This window comes from Anser anser (assembly GCF_964211835.1).
Source record: "Anser anser genome assembly, chromosome: 2".
Lineage (NCBI taxonomy): Eukaryota > Metazoa > Chordata > Aves > Anseriformes > Anatidae > Anser > Anser anser.
The window spans coordinates 44,158,473-44,178,190 of record NC_139721.1 but is presented as its reverse complement, the minus strand read 5'-3'; the positions used below and the strand labels follow the sequence as shown (position 1 = coordinate 44,178,190).

The window sequence follows — 19,718 nt, the reverse complement described above, 5'->3', positions numbered from 1 at the left end:
GTATGTAATATAAAGGATGACTGTAAAAAAAAAAATCCTGCAGTTGTTTTAAGTGTTTTGGTTTTTCCATTTTGCTCACACTGGTAAAAGACTGTATGTAACCGATTGTGGACTTTTAAAATGTCTTTGGCTACTGCATGAAGTTGAGAGCCTCCCTCAAACAGTTTCATTGCTTGTCTTTTAAAGCATAACTGCTTCCTCTCCTCCGGAAAGGTTGGATCGTTTTACAAGTATCCATGTCTGATTGGCATCTGCGCAGCAATTGTTTTATCATGTTATATTTCTTTTTGGTAATTTAATTTACATACCAGAATTATAAATTTCCTCTCCTTAATTTGTGTTGTGTTCTTTGGTCAGGATTTATATTTGCTGTTGTTAGGAAATGCCTGTGGGATTTTTTATTTGTTTCCTCGAAATTGTATTTGTACAGCTTACAGAGTAGAGCACTGTTTTAAGCCAGTTGTGTGAGGAACAAAGCTCAAAAGTTCCAAACACAGCATACGTTCCTCAAACTGCATTTGAAGATTCATGTCCTGCCAGTAGTCATGAACTGGGATTTTAACTAGTTTTGTGCTCTGAAGCATTGCTGAAGTTCTTGTGTTTTAGTTGTTCAAGGGAGGAATAAGTTCACGGTGAAACAGAGGGGAAAAAATAAATCTAAACGATGGATTCATGCTTTGTAAACCTTAAGGTATAATGAGCAATCCAATGGAAATATCCACATTAGAAATAATGTGCCTTACCTTGTTATTATGAAGTACATAAAATGTTGCAAGGTGTACACCTACCAACTGCCTCGATTGCACTGATCTTCCTGAAAGCAAGTTGAGAGTACTGGGCACGCCGCAGGACCAAGTCAGGAATTAACCTCCTCAGCTGTTCTGGAATAAATGCATAATTCGTGCTTCTCCTAAATGTTTGGTACTGTGTGGTGGATACCTAAAGGAAAAAGTATGTCATACCACAGTTGATCAACCATTATAGTAAACTCTGTAATTTAAAAACTCTTATTTTTTTTCTAAGTAACATATTCAAAACTTGTGTTTGGTGAAATTTATGAAGATTTTTGAGGTGGGGTGTTATTTCACACTTCGTAGAATGTGAAGAGTGCCTGTGGTCTTTCATTAATTAAAAAAAAATAATAAAAAAGGGAAAAGCTTTAAAACTGTTGTTAATGCACCTGTGGTAACCACACAATGAAAGACTTGTGGGAGAAGGATTTCCTTTTTTTTTTTTTTTTAACCTGTTCTGGTGTTTGCATTATTCCCTGAAACAGTGTATTATCCTTTTCAGTTGCCTTAAAAATACCTTTAAAAACTACAAAAGAACAGATTTCAATAGCTGATCTTAGCTTCCGTAGGACTTGAGCACTCCATTGAATGGTTAAAACAGTAACTTTCTACATTGCCTTAGTGTCAGTGCTGTTTACAACAATTTTTACTAAAAGGATCTGTACCTTCTGCTCAACTGATAAACAGTTGTAAATAAATGTACAGTAAATTTAATTCCATGAAATACGTAGCGTATTCCAACTCTCAAGTAGCATTCCCATATTCAAATAGGTTGATGAAATTTTTCAGTCTTTACCATTTTAAAATAGTGATAAATGTAAAAAGCCTTTTATTATTTATGTGCTTTGGCATTAATATAAATGGATAACTTAATGGATGGTATTAAGATAATGCATAAATAACTAGTGCTTGGGGTAGCTTGTTATAATGCATGCTTTTGATACTAAATTTATGACTCTTCACTATTCCTTATGGAAAGCAACCCAACCTGCTTTTATTATATACAGTAAGGACAACATGTAAACATGGTTTTAAAATGTATAAACTGTGCAGTTTGGGGTTAAAATAAGGTTTTCATCAGTTCCTTTGTGCTTCTTCCCACTGTGCTCCCAGTGGTTATTGCAGTTGTATAAGTATGCCGATTTTCCTTACGCAGTATTATTACTGTTAACTTTTTTAAACATGCAGGAGTGTTAAAAAGGGAGGGAAAAAATTTGATTTTCTTCTGTAACTTCAACTAAAAATTATCAAGAAAAACAGAAACCTGGCAGAAATAAACACGGACTGTGTGTAGTTTTTTAATGTTTTGTTTTCTTCAAATGGACTGTGAAAAAATACCTAGTTTTATTTTGTTTCAGTTGTTACAGGCATAAAGCTAGGATGTGAATAGCTCAAACAGTAGAAATGTGAAATTCTTACGGAGATGTGGAGGAGGTTGTTTCTAGCCAATCTTTCCAGAGTCATGAAAAATGTTGGGTTACTATAGGAGAGAGGGTTCAGTCCTGCAGAATCACTCAGAGATGAGCTGTCACTTCTAACTCCTTAAATTCAGCCTGGGGGAGCTGAACCCTGTTCTATTGCTCTCCTTTGCTCTTTTGAGATGATCTTCTTGCACTTGAAACCGTTAAATGCTGTGGTGAAGTACAGCAGGTTGAGATGACTCTGTTTCTTTTAGGTTTTCATCTGCAAAACTTGCCACCGTGAGGAACTGTGTAAACTAAGACCTTGAAATTGTGTGATGCTGGTGGCGGTCTGCTTAGTTTTCAGGTTACTCTAAGTGACTGGCGATCAGCAGTATTAAGTTTAAATGTATATGTGTAATTAATAAAGTCAGTACTATTAATGAGAAAAACTGGTCTTAAAACCTCACTGTCCCATTACCAGGTGAATTGCCGTAACCCTGGCCCCTGCCTTTTCTGGCCTACAGTTTTTTTCAACTATTTATTATTTGCTGGACTGAAGCTTCAGGAGAGCACGATTTGTGATCTTCTGGGTGGTGTGTTGCACAACTATGGGGCCTTCTACTTCTGAGAAATCTCTAACTCCTTGCCACAACATCATAATTTCAGGATTAATAGAGGCAGGCACAGTCATCTTGGTTTGTGTTTTCTGAAAATGTTTCCTGTCTTTTTTTTTTTTCCTGTATGAAGATTCACAGATTAAATTTATGATCTTACATAGTATTATTAATCTGTAAAAATATAATAGATTTGTTACAGCCGTATCTGAAAATGTTTCAAACATTTGAAACCTTACAGTCCGCATCAAATGTGTGAGTTGTATTTTTAGCAAAATTCTCATGCTAAATTAGTACTATATTATCAGTTCTTAAATGCTGTAACTTGCAGTATTGAAATAATGTGAAATGAAAATTACCCATCATGTTTCTGGTTAGCAATGTTTTTATTATTGCTATTCAGTGTGATCGCTGTTTGCTTCCTTAAGCTGTCATTCAAATTGTCTATTAAACATGTATTATTTAAAACCTTTGACTGTCACCTCAATGAGTGGTGTAATGGTTTTGATTTTTACAGTGGGATGCTTTGAATAGAGTACGGCTTCGGGAGCTCCTTATTCTACTGTTCAGCTTTCTGTCTGCTAAAATAATAAAATCTGAACTGCTTGTGTTCCTTAAAGTAGCAACTGTTCCTGGCATTTAAAATTCACATTTACCTTCAGATGTTTGGAATTTTTGTGCTATTCAGTGTAACGATGTCAGCTATCAATCTCTAGTGCTTTATTGTATTTTTGTGATTTTATGATTTTTATAATATCTGTATAATAATTAGTATTAAAACAGAAGCCAACAAATATCTGCTGCTTTACTTGACAGCTGCACAACTTGCATACCCCGCACTAACAAGCCTGCAGCTGAAGAAAAGGGAGCAGTGGAGAGCGAAGGAATTCATTTAATTTAAATGTACACAGTTTGTCTGCTGTTCAAAAATACATTGTTCTGTCACAGAAAACGGAGGTGCCAACTATCTGCTTTGTTTTCATATGCCTGCTTCTATACATTGAAAATTACATGGTGTAGTCATCTAGCTGCAGGGGTGAGGGGGCCTTTCTTCCTAGGCAGGAGTGTGTCAGTGTGATCGATCATATCGTGAGTGCTGCTGTAGCTGCTTTCATGTGTAATAGTTGGAATCTGCTTGATGTCTGCTATTTAAAGACAAGTGGCAAAAATGTTGTGGGTATTAAATTCATGCTGTATTGCTAATGCTGTTTGGAGGGTAGTTCTTATTTGCTGTGGCTTTGTGTATTTAGTGACAGGTATTTTGTATTCCACCCTGCTCTCCTAAAGGATAAAGGGCGTGCGTGTGTGTGTGTGCATACGCACACTCTCACACTTCAGGAAATGTGACAGCATTTAGGTGAATAAAATTATGTTGCCCCATTTCCCCAGTTATTTGGGAGGGAAATTAGCTTGGGAATGGCCAGCTAGCGGCAGTCATTTCATAGCCTCATCTCTTCTGTTCCCCACCCCTCACCTGTGACTCAGGTACCAAGCAGCAGTGGGCCAGTCACTCTCCGATCTTTCTCATTGCCAGGGAGCTGTGTTCCAGGTTCTGACTGGAGGCAGCCTGGCTCAGTCTGCCTATGCTTACTGAGGACATCTACCCACTCTTGTTCTTGCCCTGTCCTTGCTCTTGGTCCTGTGGTCATGGTGGAAGCTGCCTGGACATGGAACCAGGAGCGCTGGGGCTCTCAAACAGGGTTTTAGCAGCTTGAAGCAGGCTTTTTCCCCACTGTGGTATTTCAGAGCTCTCTCCCTTTTGAGTCAAATTCAATCTAGAATTTGAGTCCTTGAAGCATTTATAAAAGAAGCGTGCAGCTGCTAGCCTTCTGTAGTGATAAACAAAGCATACAGACTCCTTTCCTTCCTGGTCTCCAGAGGAGCAGTTTCTAAGTAGATTATGACCCCTCTGAGGTAAAATCAATCCTGCAGAAGCAGGAACCAATATTGGAAATAAGTAGAAAACCTGAGAACTGGCCACAGCCTGGGTTCTCTGCTCTTGTGTTGGGGCATTTATCTTCCAGCACTGAGAAGTATACTTTCCTCAGTGCCTGTAGCCATGGCAAAATCTGAGCTATTGCATCTCGTAGTTAAGCAGAAAGATCCCTGTGTGGTGTTTGGAGATGAAAATTTATTGTAGAAGGCATTATGATCCTTATGCAGGCTTGACAGGACTGCTAATATACCCTCCAAGATGCTTTGCAGGAGAAAGATGAAAGCTCGTGTTTGGCATCAATGTGTTAACCGTGCTCCCCCGTGCACACAAGGACAGCCAAAATGCATAGTTTCAGGGTCCAATTTGGATGGGGGCAATGAAGCAATATGTATGTCCAGCACAGGAATTTCTGGTACAGAAAGCTTTTACAGCCCTACTAATAATCTGGATTTGCTGCCTTTATTGAAGTATTCTGAAAATAGCTATTTTCTCTTTTAAGGTAGATTAGGTCTTCAAGTTTCTTTGTAAAACAATGAATGAATGCCCTGTGAGTGCGTGTGTATGTATTTTACAAGGCCTTGTCTTTCTCTAGAAGTGTGTCCACTCCTTCACTTGGGGATGCAGACGTGCCCTCCTGCAGCCTCAGATCTCTTTCTGCTTTGTGGCTGTTTCTTTTTGGACCCTGGCCATTTGTGCACTGCTTCACAGAGCATCATGAAATGTATTTGAAATAAGCAAGTGTACTGCTGGATTTAAGTTAACTAGAGAGGAGAACAAGGTGGGGGGGGCGGGGAATAAAAATAAGGGGTTGACATTTGGAAAGCCGTTCTTAGTCTGTTTTGTTTTTTAAAGTTTGAAAGCACGAGCGGGTGCCTGTGAAAATTGTCAGTACAGCTGAGTAGCTGCTGTAGAGATCAGGATGGATTAGCGTCTGATGGAAATGCAGTCATCAGCTTCCATCTTCTGGCAACTAGGGACAGCAAAGGCAAAAGCCCAGGTATGCTCTTAGGGATGTCGATGGTATTCCTGTTTGAGGAACAACAGCTGTCCTGTTTGCATAACAAATCATGACGTGGAGCAAAGTATAGCTGTGTTGTCTGAGAGCAGTCTGATTTAGCCTAATCCCTTTCCCCTAGAAACGTAGCTTTAGTTTTATTTTACTTTTCTTTTTTTTTTTCCTTTTTGCATTGTTCAGTGGATTTAGTGTTTCTGTTTATGCTGTGATTTCTGTAATACACAGGTCTACTCGTATATACCAGCTTGATCTAATGCAACTAGAAAATGACATCATATGAGTCTTTGTGTCCTAGAAATAAAGAAAAGCACTAAATTGAGATCTCTTGTCATTTAGTACTCATTAACTGACAACCAGGAACAATGTATATTTCTTTATTGTTTCAGATGAGGCATTTCCAAATTGATCTCCACGGCAGCAACTGGAGAGCAGCAGCAATCTTTTACTATCCTGCCTTTGTAACCAAAAACACGCCCTGGAGGTGGCAAACTCAGCATGTTACAGGCTTTTCTTTACAGTAAATATTTAACCTGCAACCAGTCGTCTGCTTTGACTGAGCTGCCAACTTGTAAACTACCTAGTATACGATATCCAAAAGTAGTGAGTTAGGCAATCTTTATTTGCCATTTATTCTTAATTTCTCCAATGAGATTTATTTGAACAGAAAAAAATAATTAAGTTATGCAATTCAAAAACAAGTAGATTTTGTCTAAAAAGAAATTTGATAGATTTGTAAATTAAAAAAAAAATGTGTTGGAAATAAGCTTTTTTAGAGTGTCTATGTAATACTGAGAATGTAGGGTTTACCTTTGAATAATGCAGTACATTATTTTTTTTTAAAAAAAATGTGTGATTATATTGAATCAAGATCTTCGGACAGCCCAAAACACAGCATGTGATCCATCTCTTTAGTACAGACAAAGGCCTTATTGCTTAAACATCACTGTCATCTGAAGACTCAGTTAGGAACAGGTGCAATAACTACGTTACAATGGACTACCTTAAGGTCTCTCTGTGCTTTGACTTCACCAGAGAGCTCCAGCTCAGACGAGTTTTCATTGCTTCAAAGGTGCTGGGTCTGTGCATAGCCACAGCAAACCAACCCCAAACACAAAACATCTGATCTCTGCGTCACAGCCTCTCCAACCTCATGGGCTTTTTCCATTTCTCTCTCAGTCTCAGGGAGCCTGATCTTCTTGGGCTCGTGTTGTTCTTGTTGGCATCCCAAAGATTCGTGGAGCCACTGTCATGTCATCACTTTTTTCATATACGCGACACGTGGATGATGGTGAAGAGGAGATGTTAATGGCAGAAGATCACGGGCCTGATTTGATTCATCCTCATGATTTTAGGAGGCAATGTAGCATCAGCAGAAGTGATTTAGCATACAGTCACTGCAAGGAGGATGAGAGAGAGCAGCTGGTAGCCCATGAGAGTTTGGATTATTTGCCTTCACACAGTGGAGTTTATAAGAAGTGGCTACAAGAGAAAGCATACAGGTAAATTTGCTTTAAATGCTGTTATGCTGCCTCTAAGCTATGGATAATTGGGGCAATCCAGGGAGATGCCTGCTAGCAGAAGGAATGAAGAGAACATTATTTGTTGTTTTTGTACATAGGAAAATACTTTAATAGAATAAAGAAGGGGGCCAAACAGCAAACAACTTCTGTTTAAAAGCATTTGTTGAAAGTGCTTACCCCTTTTCTCTTGATGAATTATTGAAAGTGGAAAAAAAAGGAAAAAGAAAAAAAGTTACTACTCAATGTATACAATTTAAAAGAATAACACTTTACAAAAGTTTAGAGGAATGTTTTCTTACTGAGACTTTTCTTGAATTCCTATGCTCCAGTGTAATCTGCAGGAAATACGGCATTTGAATCTCAGCTGGGCTGCTTTAGTTCTAGATGATACCAGATATAAATCAGAAATTATCAGTGCACAATTATTATTAGAGGTATATGCTTAGAAAAGATACAAACTAGAAGTAAAGATTTACACATTTGTACGATAGGTGCTGTGTCAGTGATTAGTTGTGGTAGAAGACAGGAATTTATTTGAAACCAGTTCTAAGTGATCTACTGTGTGCTTAATTAGTGATTCACATAAATGAGTTTTGAGAGGGCATCAGAAAACCAACATCCGAAAGCAGATTGCACTGCAACTTGATATATAAAAACAAACAAACACACAAAAATCAATGATACTCCTTACCCAAACGGAAATGGTTTTCACCTGAAGGTAGAATTTTGGGAGTGTACGCTTTTGTAAGAGATATTGGTAGAAACAACCTTTTGCTTGTACAGTCGTGGTTAGTAATCAAATGGTCCTAAAAACTGAAGTTGTGTTTATGAGGGGAAACACACCAAAGAGTCCATTGCTGGAGGCTGAGAGGTAACCGTGTTTTCCTATTTCTAGAAAAGAGTGGGATCGATGGCTGCTGATGGGGCTAATCGGAACAGCAGTTGGGATGCTGGGGTTTTTGACTCATCAGATAATTGACTCTCTCATCACATTGAAATGGGACCTGGTGGAAAATTACCTGAAGGTGAGCAAAAGAAAGTTAGATTGACCTCTTTCTGTGTTTGTTTATTGGAAAATCCACATCATGAAGTTTTAACTGACTAGAGGTGCTGCCTGTCTAGGTGAGTATGGACATCAAATATCCCATGGCTCTTTGTCCAGGCATGCATTGGTGTCCTTTGCTCCAACTTACCCCATAGTACAGTATATTATCTGATGGAGTTCTTGTCATGAGATTGGTGAAGGCCTTCCCCCTTGTGCAGGCACACGGTGAAAGGAACATTGTGTATTGTTGATGCCCAAGGGGAGGGATTAGGTTTCCCTTAATGTAACCTAAGCAAGTCCAAGTAAATATGGACTTGTTATCAGAGATGTTACTTGTTTCCATTTCTAGGGTAGCTATCTTTTGCGAATGCTGTGCGCAGATTATTGTGGAATGCTTATTTTGTTCTTGATGGGTATCATGGTACTGCCACCTCTGTGATAATCAGGATGGTGGCAGCAAAAACCACTTAATGGCTAAAACCAATGCCAGTGTTAAAGCATCTCTGATCCAACTGCTCGGTAAAATTTTAGCACGTTTTGTGGTATCTATGGTAGACAGCAAGAATATAGAAAGGATATTGAAGAGCTTACTGTGAGAAAGGTGCTGTTCAGCTGAATCCTGCCCAGGGAGGGACAAGCATCCTTACAGCCGGTGCTGGGGTAAGCCTGTGTAACCCTCAGGAGTGATCCGGCAGACACAGCAGTTTGTGCAGACGGGGCCAGTGTCTGCTGGCAACGTTTTTGTGCTCAGCAGTGGTGGCAGGGAGCTGCAGGACATGGTCCCCAGCGCCCAGGGCAGAAATTACCCCTGACACAGGAGAGTCCACAACCCAGAGGCAGCTCCTAAGGCAGGGTGCAGCTCTGTAGGCTTGGGTCTGCAGACAATGCCAGTGTCACTCTTATCTTCAAGACGGACAAGAAGAAGGATCCAGGGAACTATGGGCCAGTCAATCTCCACGTAACCCCTGGAGAGGTGACAGCAGGTAGTCCTGGAAACCATTTCTAAACGTATGAAGGACAAGGAGGTGATTGGAAGCAGTCAGCATGGATTTTCAGTGGGTACCACCTTCTGCAATGAAGTGGCTGGAATGGTGGATGTAGTTTGTGCTTGACTATAGCGAGGCTTTCGTCGCTGTCTCCCGTAACATCCTCACAGGCAAACTGATGAAGTATGGGTTAGGTAAGTGGGCAGTGATTAAAAACGGGCTGAACTGTCAGCCTCATAGGGTTCTGATAAGCATCATAAATCCAGCTGGATGCCTGTCACCACAGGTATACCCCAGGGGTCAATGCTGGGGCCAAATACTGCTAGAAATCTTCACTAATGGTCTAGATGGTGGGACAGAGTGTGTGCTTAGCAAACTTGCAGACAAAAACAAAACTGGAAGAAAACAGCGGTTGATAGGCCATATGACTGTGCTGCCATTCAGCCATCAGCTTCCTCAGATGCACTGGGAGGAGTGTTACCAGCAGGCAGAGGTAGGTGATCCTTCTCCTTTATTCAGTGCTGGTGAGGCCAGGTCTGGAGTATTCTGTTCAGTTCTGGGCTCTCCAGTACAAGGGAGACATGGACATACTGGAGTGGACCTGGTTAAGATCCATGAAGATGATAACTGGAGCCTCTGACATACAAGAAGAAGCTGAAGGAGCTGGCATGGTTCAGCCTGAAGAACAGAAGGCTCAGGGGGATCTCACTGTGTGTTTGTAAGTACTTGCTGCGTGAGTCATTATTACTGACAGACAGAGACAGCCTCCTCTCAGTGGTGTTCAGCAAAGAGAATCAATGACCAAAAAGTGAAATACAGGAAATTCCACTTAAACATAAGAAAAAGATTTTCAGTCTTTTGTGGTCAAGCCCTGGGACGTGTTGCCCAGAGAGCCTGCAGAGCCTCCCTCCTTGGAGACTGTCAAAACCTGACTGGACTCAGCCGTGAGCAACCTGCTTCAAGTCTCTGCTTGGGCTAGGTGATCTCCAGAGGTGCCTTCCAGCCTCCACTGTTCTGTGAAATCAGGATAACGGAATAACGCTGCCAGTTGCTGAAGGGCGGATCTCAACCACTTTGCAGAAATGCAGGTGAAGACTTACTCCGTTGAAAAGATGGAATATATGAGATACGTGTATCAGAGGGAATATCCAAGTAATAGACAGGTGTAGGTTTTCCATGCGGAAAGCATATTATAAGGCTCTTGAAATCTTATTTCTTTGGGGATTCTCATATACAAACTAAGCATACGTTTATGAAATACATAAACATTGGATGAATACACATACATACCTGCATCTATGTATGCGTATGGATATATATGCATATATATGTGTGTATATATAAGCACTGAAGTGTAACTAAAGAATATATAGAAACCACAGTTTAACCCCAGGGCACCACAACTGCTGCACACACAAAAGGTCCCGCTGTGTTACAAACCGTCCTATTGTATTAAATTAACAAAGAGGGACAGCAGGTGAGCTCTCACAGGCTCTTACAACAATATAAACATTTAGCTCCTGCCCTGGAAAACCTTCCCATCCAAACACCTCCTTCAGCTGCAGATGAGCAAAACTCATTTTTGTGCCGTTTGCTTTCCTGTCTGCCTGTGCCGCACAATATGCATGCTCCGAAAAGCCTTGTTGTGAGATGCTGACGGGAAGGCTGCGGTGTCCGGCTATAACACCGTGACCTCCGAAACGCAAGGGGTGTGCTTGACCTGCACACACACAATGAATCACAGCCGAGCACTGTGCAAGGAGGCAAAACATGTGGGGGCTGAGGAGCTCTGGAGACAATGTGGCTGCGGTCAGCCCAAGGACAAACAAACAAACCCAAAATCCAGGGAGACTGAAACGGGTGTTTAAATGTGAGAAGGCGTAGTATGGGAGATGTGCTTTTGGTTAAAACAGAGCACGAAAATGCTTGCTTACATATATTCTGTCTATTCATAACAGATGTGAATTCATGAAGATAATCGCTAGTGTAAGACCTTGAAGCCTCTGTTCGAGAAAACATCTGCTGGAGGCTCCATTTAGTGATTTCTAGTGCATGTTCTTAAGGTCCCTTCACTCCACCTCTTTCCCCAGATGGGCTTTGATGAGTAACAACATATCCCTTGCAGTGTTGGTAGAGATGGGGAAAACATCCTGGAAAAAAAACAGGACTTGACTCTGAAGGTCAACCTTTACCTTGCTGCCACTCCAGTCCTTTTAAAGAAGCTGCACTGCTTGTTTCATTTATTTATTTATTTGGGTTGGTTGTTTTTTTTACCTGTGGTGCACATTCTGTCCACAGAAGTCTGTGGGGCAAAAGATGATTAAAATTCAGGCCATATAGCTGCTATATGGGTGCCAAAGTAACGATCTGTTTGTAAACTGGACAGGATGGCAACTTCCACCTGACGTGGGTGTCCATGCTTGGCACCGGGCTGGCCATGATCCTCTTGTCCTCGAGCTCAGTGCTGGTGAGTGTCGTCTCTAATGCAAGAAGCCCACAATGCAGCAATAACCCACATCTCATACTCTTCCAAATACTGTTTAATTCAGCATTTAATAAAAAATATAAAAAAAATCTCTTTTACAACCCAACTGGAGAGGCCTTTTTTGGCCTTCAGCCTAACGCTGAATTCCACAGCACGTAACTTGTATAAAAGTGTCTGGGGTGAAATCCGTGGTGGCAGCCATGCAATTTACGCTTGGTGTGTGGTGTTTGTAAAATAAATACGAGTGGCAACTTGTGTAACTTGTGAGAACTCAGTGTTTGGAAGGGGCCTGAGCCAAAGACCGTCAGGCCATATAAAAATTACTGTTGGTTTTAGACTGATCTTTTAGCTGCGCTGTGTGTGTATCACTCGCAGCCCAGATCGGTACTTTTACAAGGCTGCAAGGCCTAGAGCATTGAGCCTTGCTGCCATTTACTGTCCTGCTGTGCTCAGTTTAATCATAGAAAGGCAATTAACAGCGTAGGTGAAAGAAAAAGTGAAGTTTTAATGAGATTCCCACAAAGTCCAGCAGCAGTAGTAGGAAAAGGGAGTTTGCTGTGATACAAGTGATAACCGACCAGGTTGGAGCTAGCCAAAGCCTGAGCTGACCGAAGGGCTGCTGCAGGCTCGCGTACACCCCTGCCCCTCAGGTAATGTGCACGCAGGCTCCAGCCATGGGAGGCAGGGCCTGGAGCAGAGGTGGGCCCTGCTCCGTGGTTGTCTTCTCTCCTTTCTCTAAGTACGTGCATAGCAGCGCTGTTGGGAACACATGTTTTTAAACATCTGTAGCCAGAGGTTTGCGTGCGTATGCATTATTAATTCTGGGAAAATTTGTTTGTGATCAGAGCAAGGTGAGAGCTGGACTTACAGCTGTGTCCATAGATGTGTCTGGCAGGATATGATCGCTGACTCTGCTTATTATTTTCCCTTTGCAGTTCTTTTGTCCAGCAGGTTCACCGTCTGGCTTGCCAGAAATCATTGGGTATTTGAACGGCACTTCTATTCAGCATCTTTTTAATATCAAGACCTTCCTAGGGACGTTTGTCTCATGCGTGCTAGCTGTAGCAGCCGGGCTCTTCTGTGGGCCAGAAGGTCCCATGGTCCATTTGGGGTAAGAAATACCAGACTGAAGTTACACCTATCAAACAATGGGGATGGCTTTGCAATGTCTTTCTTGGTGGCAGCATTGGTTTAAAACACACCCTGCACTGCATTAGCACAACCAATGTTGCGCTGTCCCCTCTATTCAAGCCACACAGTGAAGAAAAACATTTTTTCACTGTGTTTTAAATGTTGGCTGGGTTCCTCAACGCAACTCCCAGCAGGGTTCAGCAAGCAGTTATCTGGACACCTGCTTACAATGCGCTGAGCAAGAGGGGGAGACAGGGTGGGCAGAACTGCCATCGATTTTCTTCCTGGAAGCAACCTGTCCTGGAGCGAGGCCGGCTGCCTTGCACCTCGCGTAGTGGCTTTTACCTATGCAAAGTCAGTGTAAAATTGCAACCGCTTGAGGAGGGCTTTACACAAATGAGATGGTAAAATTGGTCTCTGATAACATGGTGCAGATCAGTTGTTGGTTAATTTGCTCTTTTATTTCTGTTTCTTTTTGGTTTTGGATCTTATTCATACTTGAGGTTTCTTCTCATCGCTGACCTGACCAAACCTCTCTTCTCCAGCACGCTTGCACATTTGCTGTTACTCCGTGGGTTTTTATTTATTTATTATTTATCTGTAAGGAGGTGCAGCACCCTTGGGGATGACTCAGATTTTCAAAAAGAGGAGAGCATGGTTAGTCAGAAGGAGCCACAAACCTTTCAGTCAGTGAGTACCAAGGCTTAGCTCTCCATTTAGGTTTCTTTTGTTTTCTTTGCTGACAGACATTTGTATCCAGGAGCTTGGAGACTGCAGCTGTGATGTTTTTCCTTTGTGCTAGGTTGGTAACAGAGATGCATGAGCCAAAGAACTGAATCATATTTCCATGAAGAAAGTCAGCACAGTATTAACGTGATGCCTTTTCAAAACACAGGACTTAAGAGCTAGTTTAATTTAATTTAGTTGGAACCTTCTACCATTTTTATTAAACATAAACACACGTAAGTTGCTAAAAGCCTCTGAGAGATTCGTTAAGACCCCTAATTTAAGTCTTGTAGAAAAGTCTTCCAAGATTATACAATGAATAGATTTTTCATTTCACTAAGGATTTGGTTTTCTTTTTTTTCCATTTAATTGTAGTTTGAAGTGCTGCCTGGGAACACACTGTAATAATTTAAATCCTTACATATCTTCTGTCAGAAGCAGAGCTGTTCTGCCTGCCATGGTCATTAACCTGGGGGCAGATGATTGAAATGATGGGCTACAGTCTGACATGTCACCACACTTGGGCAGACATTAACATGCAGTTCTTCAAAAGGCGTTTTGTGGTCAATCATCGCAATGCTCCTTGCAAAAGAACCATTTAAGTCTCCAGTTAAGAATCTGAAAGTCTCCAATAGCCTCCTGCTTTATGTCAACAGGACTTTGCATACTTAAAAGATATGTTGAACATTTTCCTTGTTTAAATCTGTTGAAGCCAGTCTACCTTTGCTGCTGCATGCCGGCTAAGGCTCTGTCCTCCCCTGCCTTGAACCGTGGCTGATTTATGAATAATTTACTGAGGAGCTCTCTCAATTATACAACATCGCTTTTAGTGCTATCCTGGGTTGTGGCCTGAGCCAGCTGCAGTCGGACACCCTTGGCGTCCACCTCCCGTTCTTCACCAGGTTCCGGAATTCAGCTGACAAGTAAGTGACGGGCAGGGTGCAAGCTGCGGGGGTCTCTGTGGCTCCCCCTCTGCCCTCTGTGCTCCAGGGGTATCTAGCATGCCACCAGCGAGCCCCTCATGTCTCAAGGAGGAAACCCATCTTTTGGTCTTCCTGCTCTTTGTCACTTTGGGGTGGAAAAAAAAACAACCCACACCTCACCTTGCTTAATAAAAATAAACCTTCTCAAGTGGTTTTATTGAACGCTTGTGGAAAAAGTGCGTTTACGCTGAAGACCTTTTTCCATTGTCTTCTCAGCTGTAAAAGGAGGGAGAAAAATGCAAGAGTTTTAGCCATGGGCTTTATCCTCAAACTAACGGTGTCAGCTCAGGAAATGGGAGGTGATGGGGATTCCATAGTGTGCACTAGGGGAGCTTTGGTTTGTTTTTCTAGTTTAAAAAAGGTAATTTGCTTTTGTCACTTTTTAAATCTGTCTCTTCTCTGGTTATGTATGTTTGCAAGGTAGCTCTCTCTTTTGAACAGGTCTATGGAAATTAATGAGATTAATTCCCAGAAAAAAAGAAATTACAAACCATCTTATGTCTTTTGGATGGTATTTGTTATCATGTTGTCATATAAAACATGCACACAAAAGCTCATGCAATACTGATTTTTCTAAAGCAAGAAAAAGAGAAAGACTCACATGTTAATTTCCTAAGAAAAACAAAGTAGCCAGTAAGAAGAGTTCATATGAATGGCCACTGTGAACTATCTGTAGCTTGAAAGTAAATCAAAAAATACCAGAGGGAAGATATGGGATCCCCTTTGCCTTTATGCTTTTAAGGTCAGTCATTTAAATAAATCTGAGACGTGCTGGCCTCAGCAAAACGTTACTCACGGAAGGAGTCAGCAATTGTGGTAAGAGAAACACCGAGAACTTTTGTTTGTCTCTGCAGCATACAGTTACAGAGTAATTAGAAAGAAGTGTTAACTTGTGGGCAGGAACTGTTCTGGGAGAGACAGGTTGTGTGGAAGTCCCCTTTAGAAAAAGGATTATTTCTGAGGAAATTTCTGAAAGTTTCTGAAAAATTCTGAAATTTCTGAGGAAAATTCCAGTCTAAGCAAGGCCTCACTTCCTTTCCAAAGATCAGGATGAAAGAATCCCACTCCCCCAGTATATTTTCTAGTTATTAAGTAGGCTCAGTACCCTCTCGCAGTACTGCCACAGGCCCAGCAGTAACTCAACCAGCATGAGGATGCTGAAGGACCCTTGGCTTCTGTCCATCAGGCAGCTGTAACGGATCTGTAGGACTGGAGGGGTCTTCAATGGCTTTGCTGATACTACTGATGTGACACACAGCATGTGCAACTGGCTGGAGCAAGAAGTTGGAGATGTCCAAGCAAAATTCCCCTACTTTTTACTGTGGCATGCAGTACCTGTGGAGTTCCCTACTGCTGAAAATAATGTTACTTTGCAGATACAACATATAAGTAAAAATCCATGCAATCCGTGCAGTGCCTAACTCCATGTTTGTAAACAGGGAAATTTCAGATGTGAAGTTGTCTGTGTAGCTTTATGGTGGGCTCCTCCACAGTCCTTGGAGGAGAGGAACCTTGTATGGGCTTTGACACATGAGCTTTTTTTTCCTGTCTTTTATCTTTATTGCCACCCATCTTTGTACTGATAAAATTTTTGGATACCACAGAGAAGTCAGAAGGGACACCTAATAAAGGGTGCATGTTTTCAGACATCTGGTCATATATATATATAATATATATATTATTTGCTGAGAACTTGACATATTTTAACACTTCAAATACTGGAGTATTTTGTATACTCATTGACCTCAGTTAGTAGTGAACACCGGCATTTCTGCAAATCATCCCTGAGGGTCTCAGTTAGCACATCCAAAGAATGCAAGTTTTATAAGCTGTTGAGCACTAGTGATTCATGCAATATATGTGTCAGCATCAGCCCAGTTTCCATTGCAAGCGCTAAATCTGAATACAGTTTTCCAAGGCAGATTTCTTCCGTAATATTATTTCCTCTTTCTATATCCTTCCCACTGTTCCGCACACTACAGTCTTTCTTAAACATGTATGATGCAGGATGTTGTTTTCATATAATGAAATAGGCCCTTTGGAAACAAAATGATGATGTGGGTGAGAAAATGAATAGTAATACATGTATAAGAGAAGACTGTCCCTTAATGCCTTTCTTTACAACACTATAATTCTTTTTTGTTACCTATATATTTTTTTAAAGGTTGGACGTGGTGCTTAGGGACATGGTTTAGTGGGTGATATTGGTGGTAGGGGGATGGTTGGACCAGATGATCTTGGAGGTCTCTTCCAACCTTAATGATTCTATGATTTTTCTTTTATTTATTTATTTTTCTTTACTGTGACTGACTGTGCAGATCTCTGCTATTTGAGCTCGTAGTGCTGCTTACAGCGACACAAATTTGTTGCTCCTCAGTGTGTATGTGAGCTTCACACCTTTATGGGAGGAAGACAGAGCATATATGTTCCCTGTGGATTTCTCAGATATATACAGACCGAAGAACTGCTTGAGACCATAGGTTCCAGACTGTACTTTCATTCTCTGGTGAATCCCAGACTTTCTTACCTTTTTTCCTGCAATATTTCACCTCTGTGCCTGTACTGATTCGAAGATATGAAATGATACCTCCACCTGGAATTACACTGCTGGGTGCCAGTTCAGCATCTTGCTGGCACGGCACTGCATTCCTCATGTGATGTTCTAGGACTGAGGAGTTTTGTCAAGGTTGAAGGTCAAGAAGGAGAACAACAGTTATAGTATAAAGGAAATCTGTGAATGAAATGTTATTTCCCCATTCCTGCTGACAAAATCCCACAAAAACTCAGAGAAGGACTATTTAATGTTTTTACCACTGTATGGGTGCTTCAGTCACTGTTATGACTGGCCTTATTTTTTCTCCACAAGCCCTTGTGGACTTGGCAGTATATCAGAATTACTGCATTTCTAAGCTGCCAAGTAGTCCCAATAACTTGAGCCATAAGAATCAAATATGAGACCAGATCTGTATTCAGATCCTAGAGATGAAAGTTGCCATGATAACCCCCAAATGACCAATCAGTTCTTTAAATTCAGCTCCTTAAACACAACTTTGACATGAAAAAATGTTTCTGAAGACCTTCTGTTTCTTTTCTTTATTTTTTTTTCCTACTATTATCAAATTTTGACTTTTCTACCTGTTTCAGGCGCAGTTTCATTACGGCTGGTGCGGGAGCAGGGATAGCTTCGGTATTTCGTGCTCCCATTGGTGGGCTGTTGTTCACCCTAGAGGAGGTGTCTTCCTTCTGGAACATCAGGTTGGCCTGGCAAACCTTCTTTTGCTGCCTGATGGCTACCTTCACCACGGATTTGCTGTCCTCTTCTCTTCATGGGTTTGTTTACAGAGGCCATTTTGGATTTTTTGAAGCAGAGAAAAGAATTCTGTTTTGGGTAAGTACTCTGTGGATGTGGGAGGAAATAGATGCAGAGTTTTAGGCTTGTTTCTCTCAACATTATTCTTGGGGGAGTAAGGGGTAAGTGGGACTGAGAAGGGAGAAGGATGGCGTATGTGCAGATATCAGATCAGTGGATATGGGAGCCCTCATGCTTTATGTCTGGTAATCGCTTAGATACAAGACAGCTGTTTTATGTTGCCTACTTACGCAGAGAAGTACATTTTACATTGTAGTACAAGACGTTCAATGTCTTCTCCTTCTGTGGCTGGCTTGAGCTCTCCTTTGTTGCTGCAGCCATTGCTGTACCATGGCCCTGTTTCTTTGTGCTTACAGATTAAACATTTAAAAACGTAATCACTGTTTGTTCCTAGTTGCACAACAGAGATCACCTTCGGCCTTTGTTCCTTGCAGCATGATACAACCTTATTCTTTGAATTTTACTTCATCTCCACCTAAAAATAGTTGCTTTTATTATGTTTTTCACTCATCTTTGTTGTAAGGTGATTTAATAGTGATGTGTGAGAATCATCATCTTCAGTTCTTCGTGCCTGAATATCTTTCTCTGTATTATGATGTGACTTGAAGGCCAATTAGAAAGGTAAAAATAAACGTCTGGTCTCATGAATCCCAGTCCACTTTCTGCTACCAAGTAATTTCTCCTAAGGTTATTCCCTGACCACTTTAATCGATCTCTTAATTTATCCTGTTTTAAATCTCTCTAGCAATACAAAAACCTGAAATAATGACATTTTTCCACATGTAGGCATATCATGATTTGGAAAACAGGAAATCTTTTTTGTGTGTGTGCATGCTACCTGATATAAATACAATGATTTTACACATACTATGCAAAAGTATTTGTGGTATATTTGTTTTATCACAAATTTAGCTGGGGCAATGGGAGAAGACACTGGTTTTTAACCCAAATCCTTTTTTGTGGACCAACTCTTTGTGCAGTCCTCCCAATAACTGTAGTGACACAACCAAGAAGACATAAATTTGTGGTAGAAAGGTGAGATGAAATGGACAACGAAGAGGTCAGGCCTGCTGAAGAAAGCTTTATTGCTGAAGCCAAAGTATTGTGTAATGGACAGCTGCATGCACAGAGGAGAGCGGATTTACTTTGTTCGCTATTTTACAATAAACATTGCTCTTTCGACACTCTTTTCAGGTTGTTTTCTGAAAAGAGCAGTGGATTCTGTCTCCTGTCTTCTTTTAGTGTCATTAGCAGGAAAAGCTAGCTAAAATCATTATCTAGATGGCTTCTGTCAGGGTTCAATAGTTTTTGGCTCACAAGTTGGTACAGATAACCAGAAATATTTTCATTTCACTGAACACTGGGCTCAGGGGAAATTTCTCTTCTTTCATGTTTTGTGGCATTAACCAACACAGTTTACAGTGGATAAACTCTGAGTTGAAAGTTTGTGGGTTTTGTTTCTCAAGAAAACTATTTGTTTTCTTTAGCTTCCTTCTACTCAGGAAAAGGTTACAGGAGGAATTTATCGTACCCCAGAGCTTGAGATTTTCAGGAAGCTTCACTTTTATGTAGAGGGTTGGATTATTTATAAAGGTGAAGCTTGTTCTGTAGGTAACAGATTTTTCTTGATGACTGGCCAAAGCATGTGGCTAACACTATGACAAAACAATACACTCCGCCACTGTTCATTCCCAGAATGCAGAACGCTGGCTT

General features: G+C 41.0%; 1 protein-coding gene across 2 annotated transcripts in view; it reads left to right on the top strand.

Annotated features, from left to right (window-relative positions):
- The first annotated feature begins 1,147 nt into the window (after window positions 1-1,147).
- The window catches only part of LOC310894147 (chloride channel protein C-like), an 84,472-nt gene continuing 65,901 nt past the window's right edge, over window positions 1,148-19,718 (top strand). For both annotated transcript variants that reach the window (XM_083823916.1, XM_083823915.1), the window contains exons 1-6: window positions 1,148-7,258; window positions 8,175-8,304; window positions 11,697-11,777; window positions 12,731-12,906; window positions 14,483-14,575; window positions 17,780-18,023. In XM_083823916.1, coding sequence (XP_083680042.1) covers window positions 7,008-7,258; window positions 8,175-8,304; window positions 11,697-11,777; window positions 12,731-12,906; window positions 14,483-14,575; window positions 17,780-18,023 — 975 coding nt within the window. In that variant the 5' untranslated portion in view covers window positions 1,148-7,007. The remainder of the gene's footprint in view (window positions 7,259-8,174; window positions 8,305-11,696; window positions 11,778-12,730; window positions 12,907-14,482; window positions 14,576-17,779; window positions 18,024-19,718) is intronic.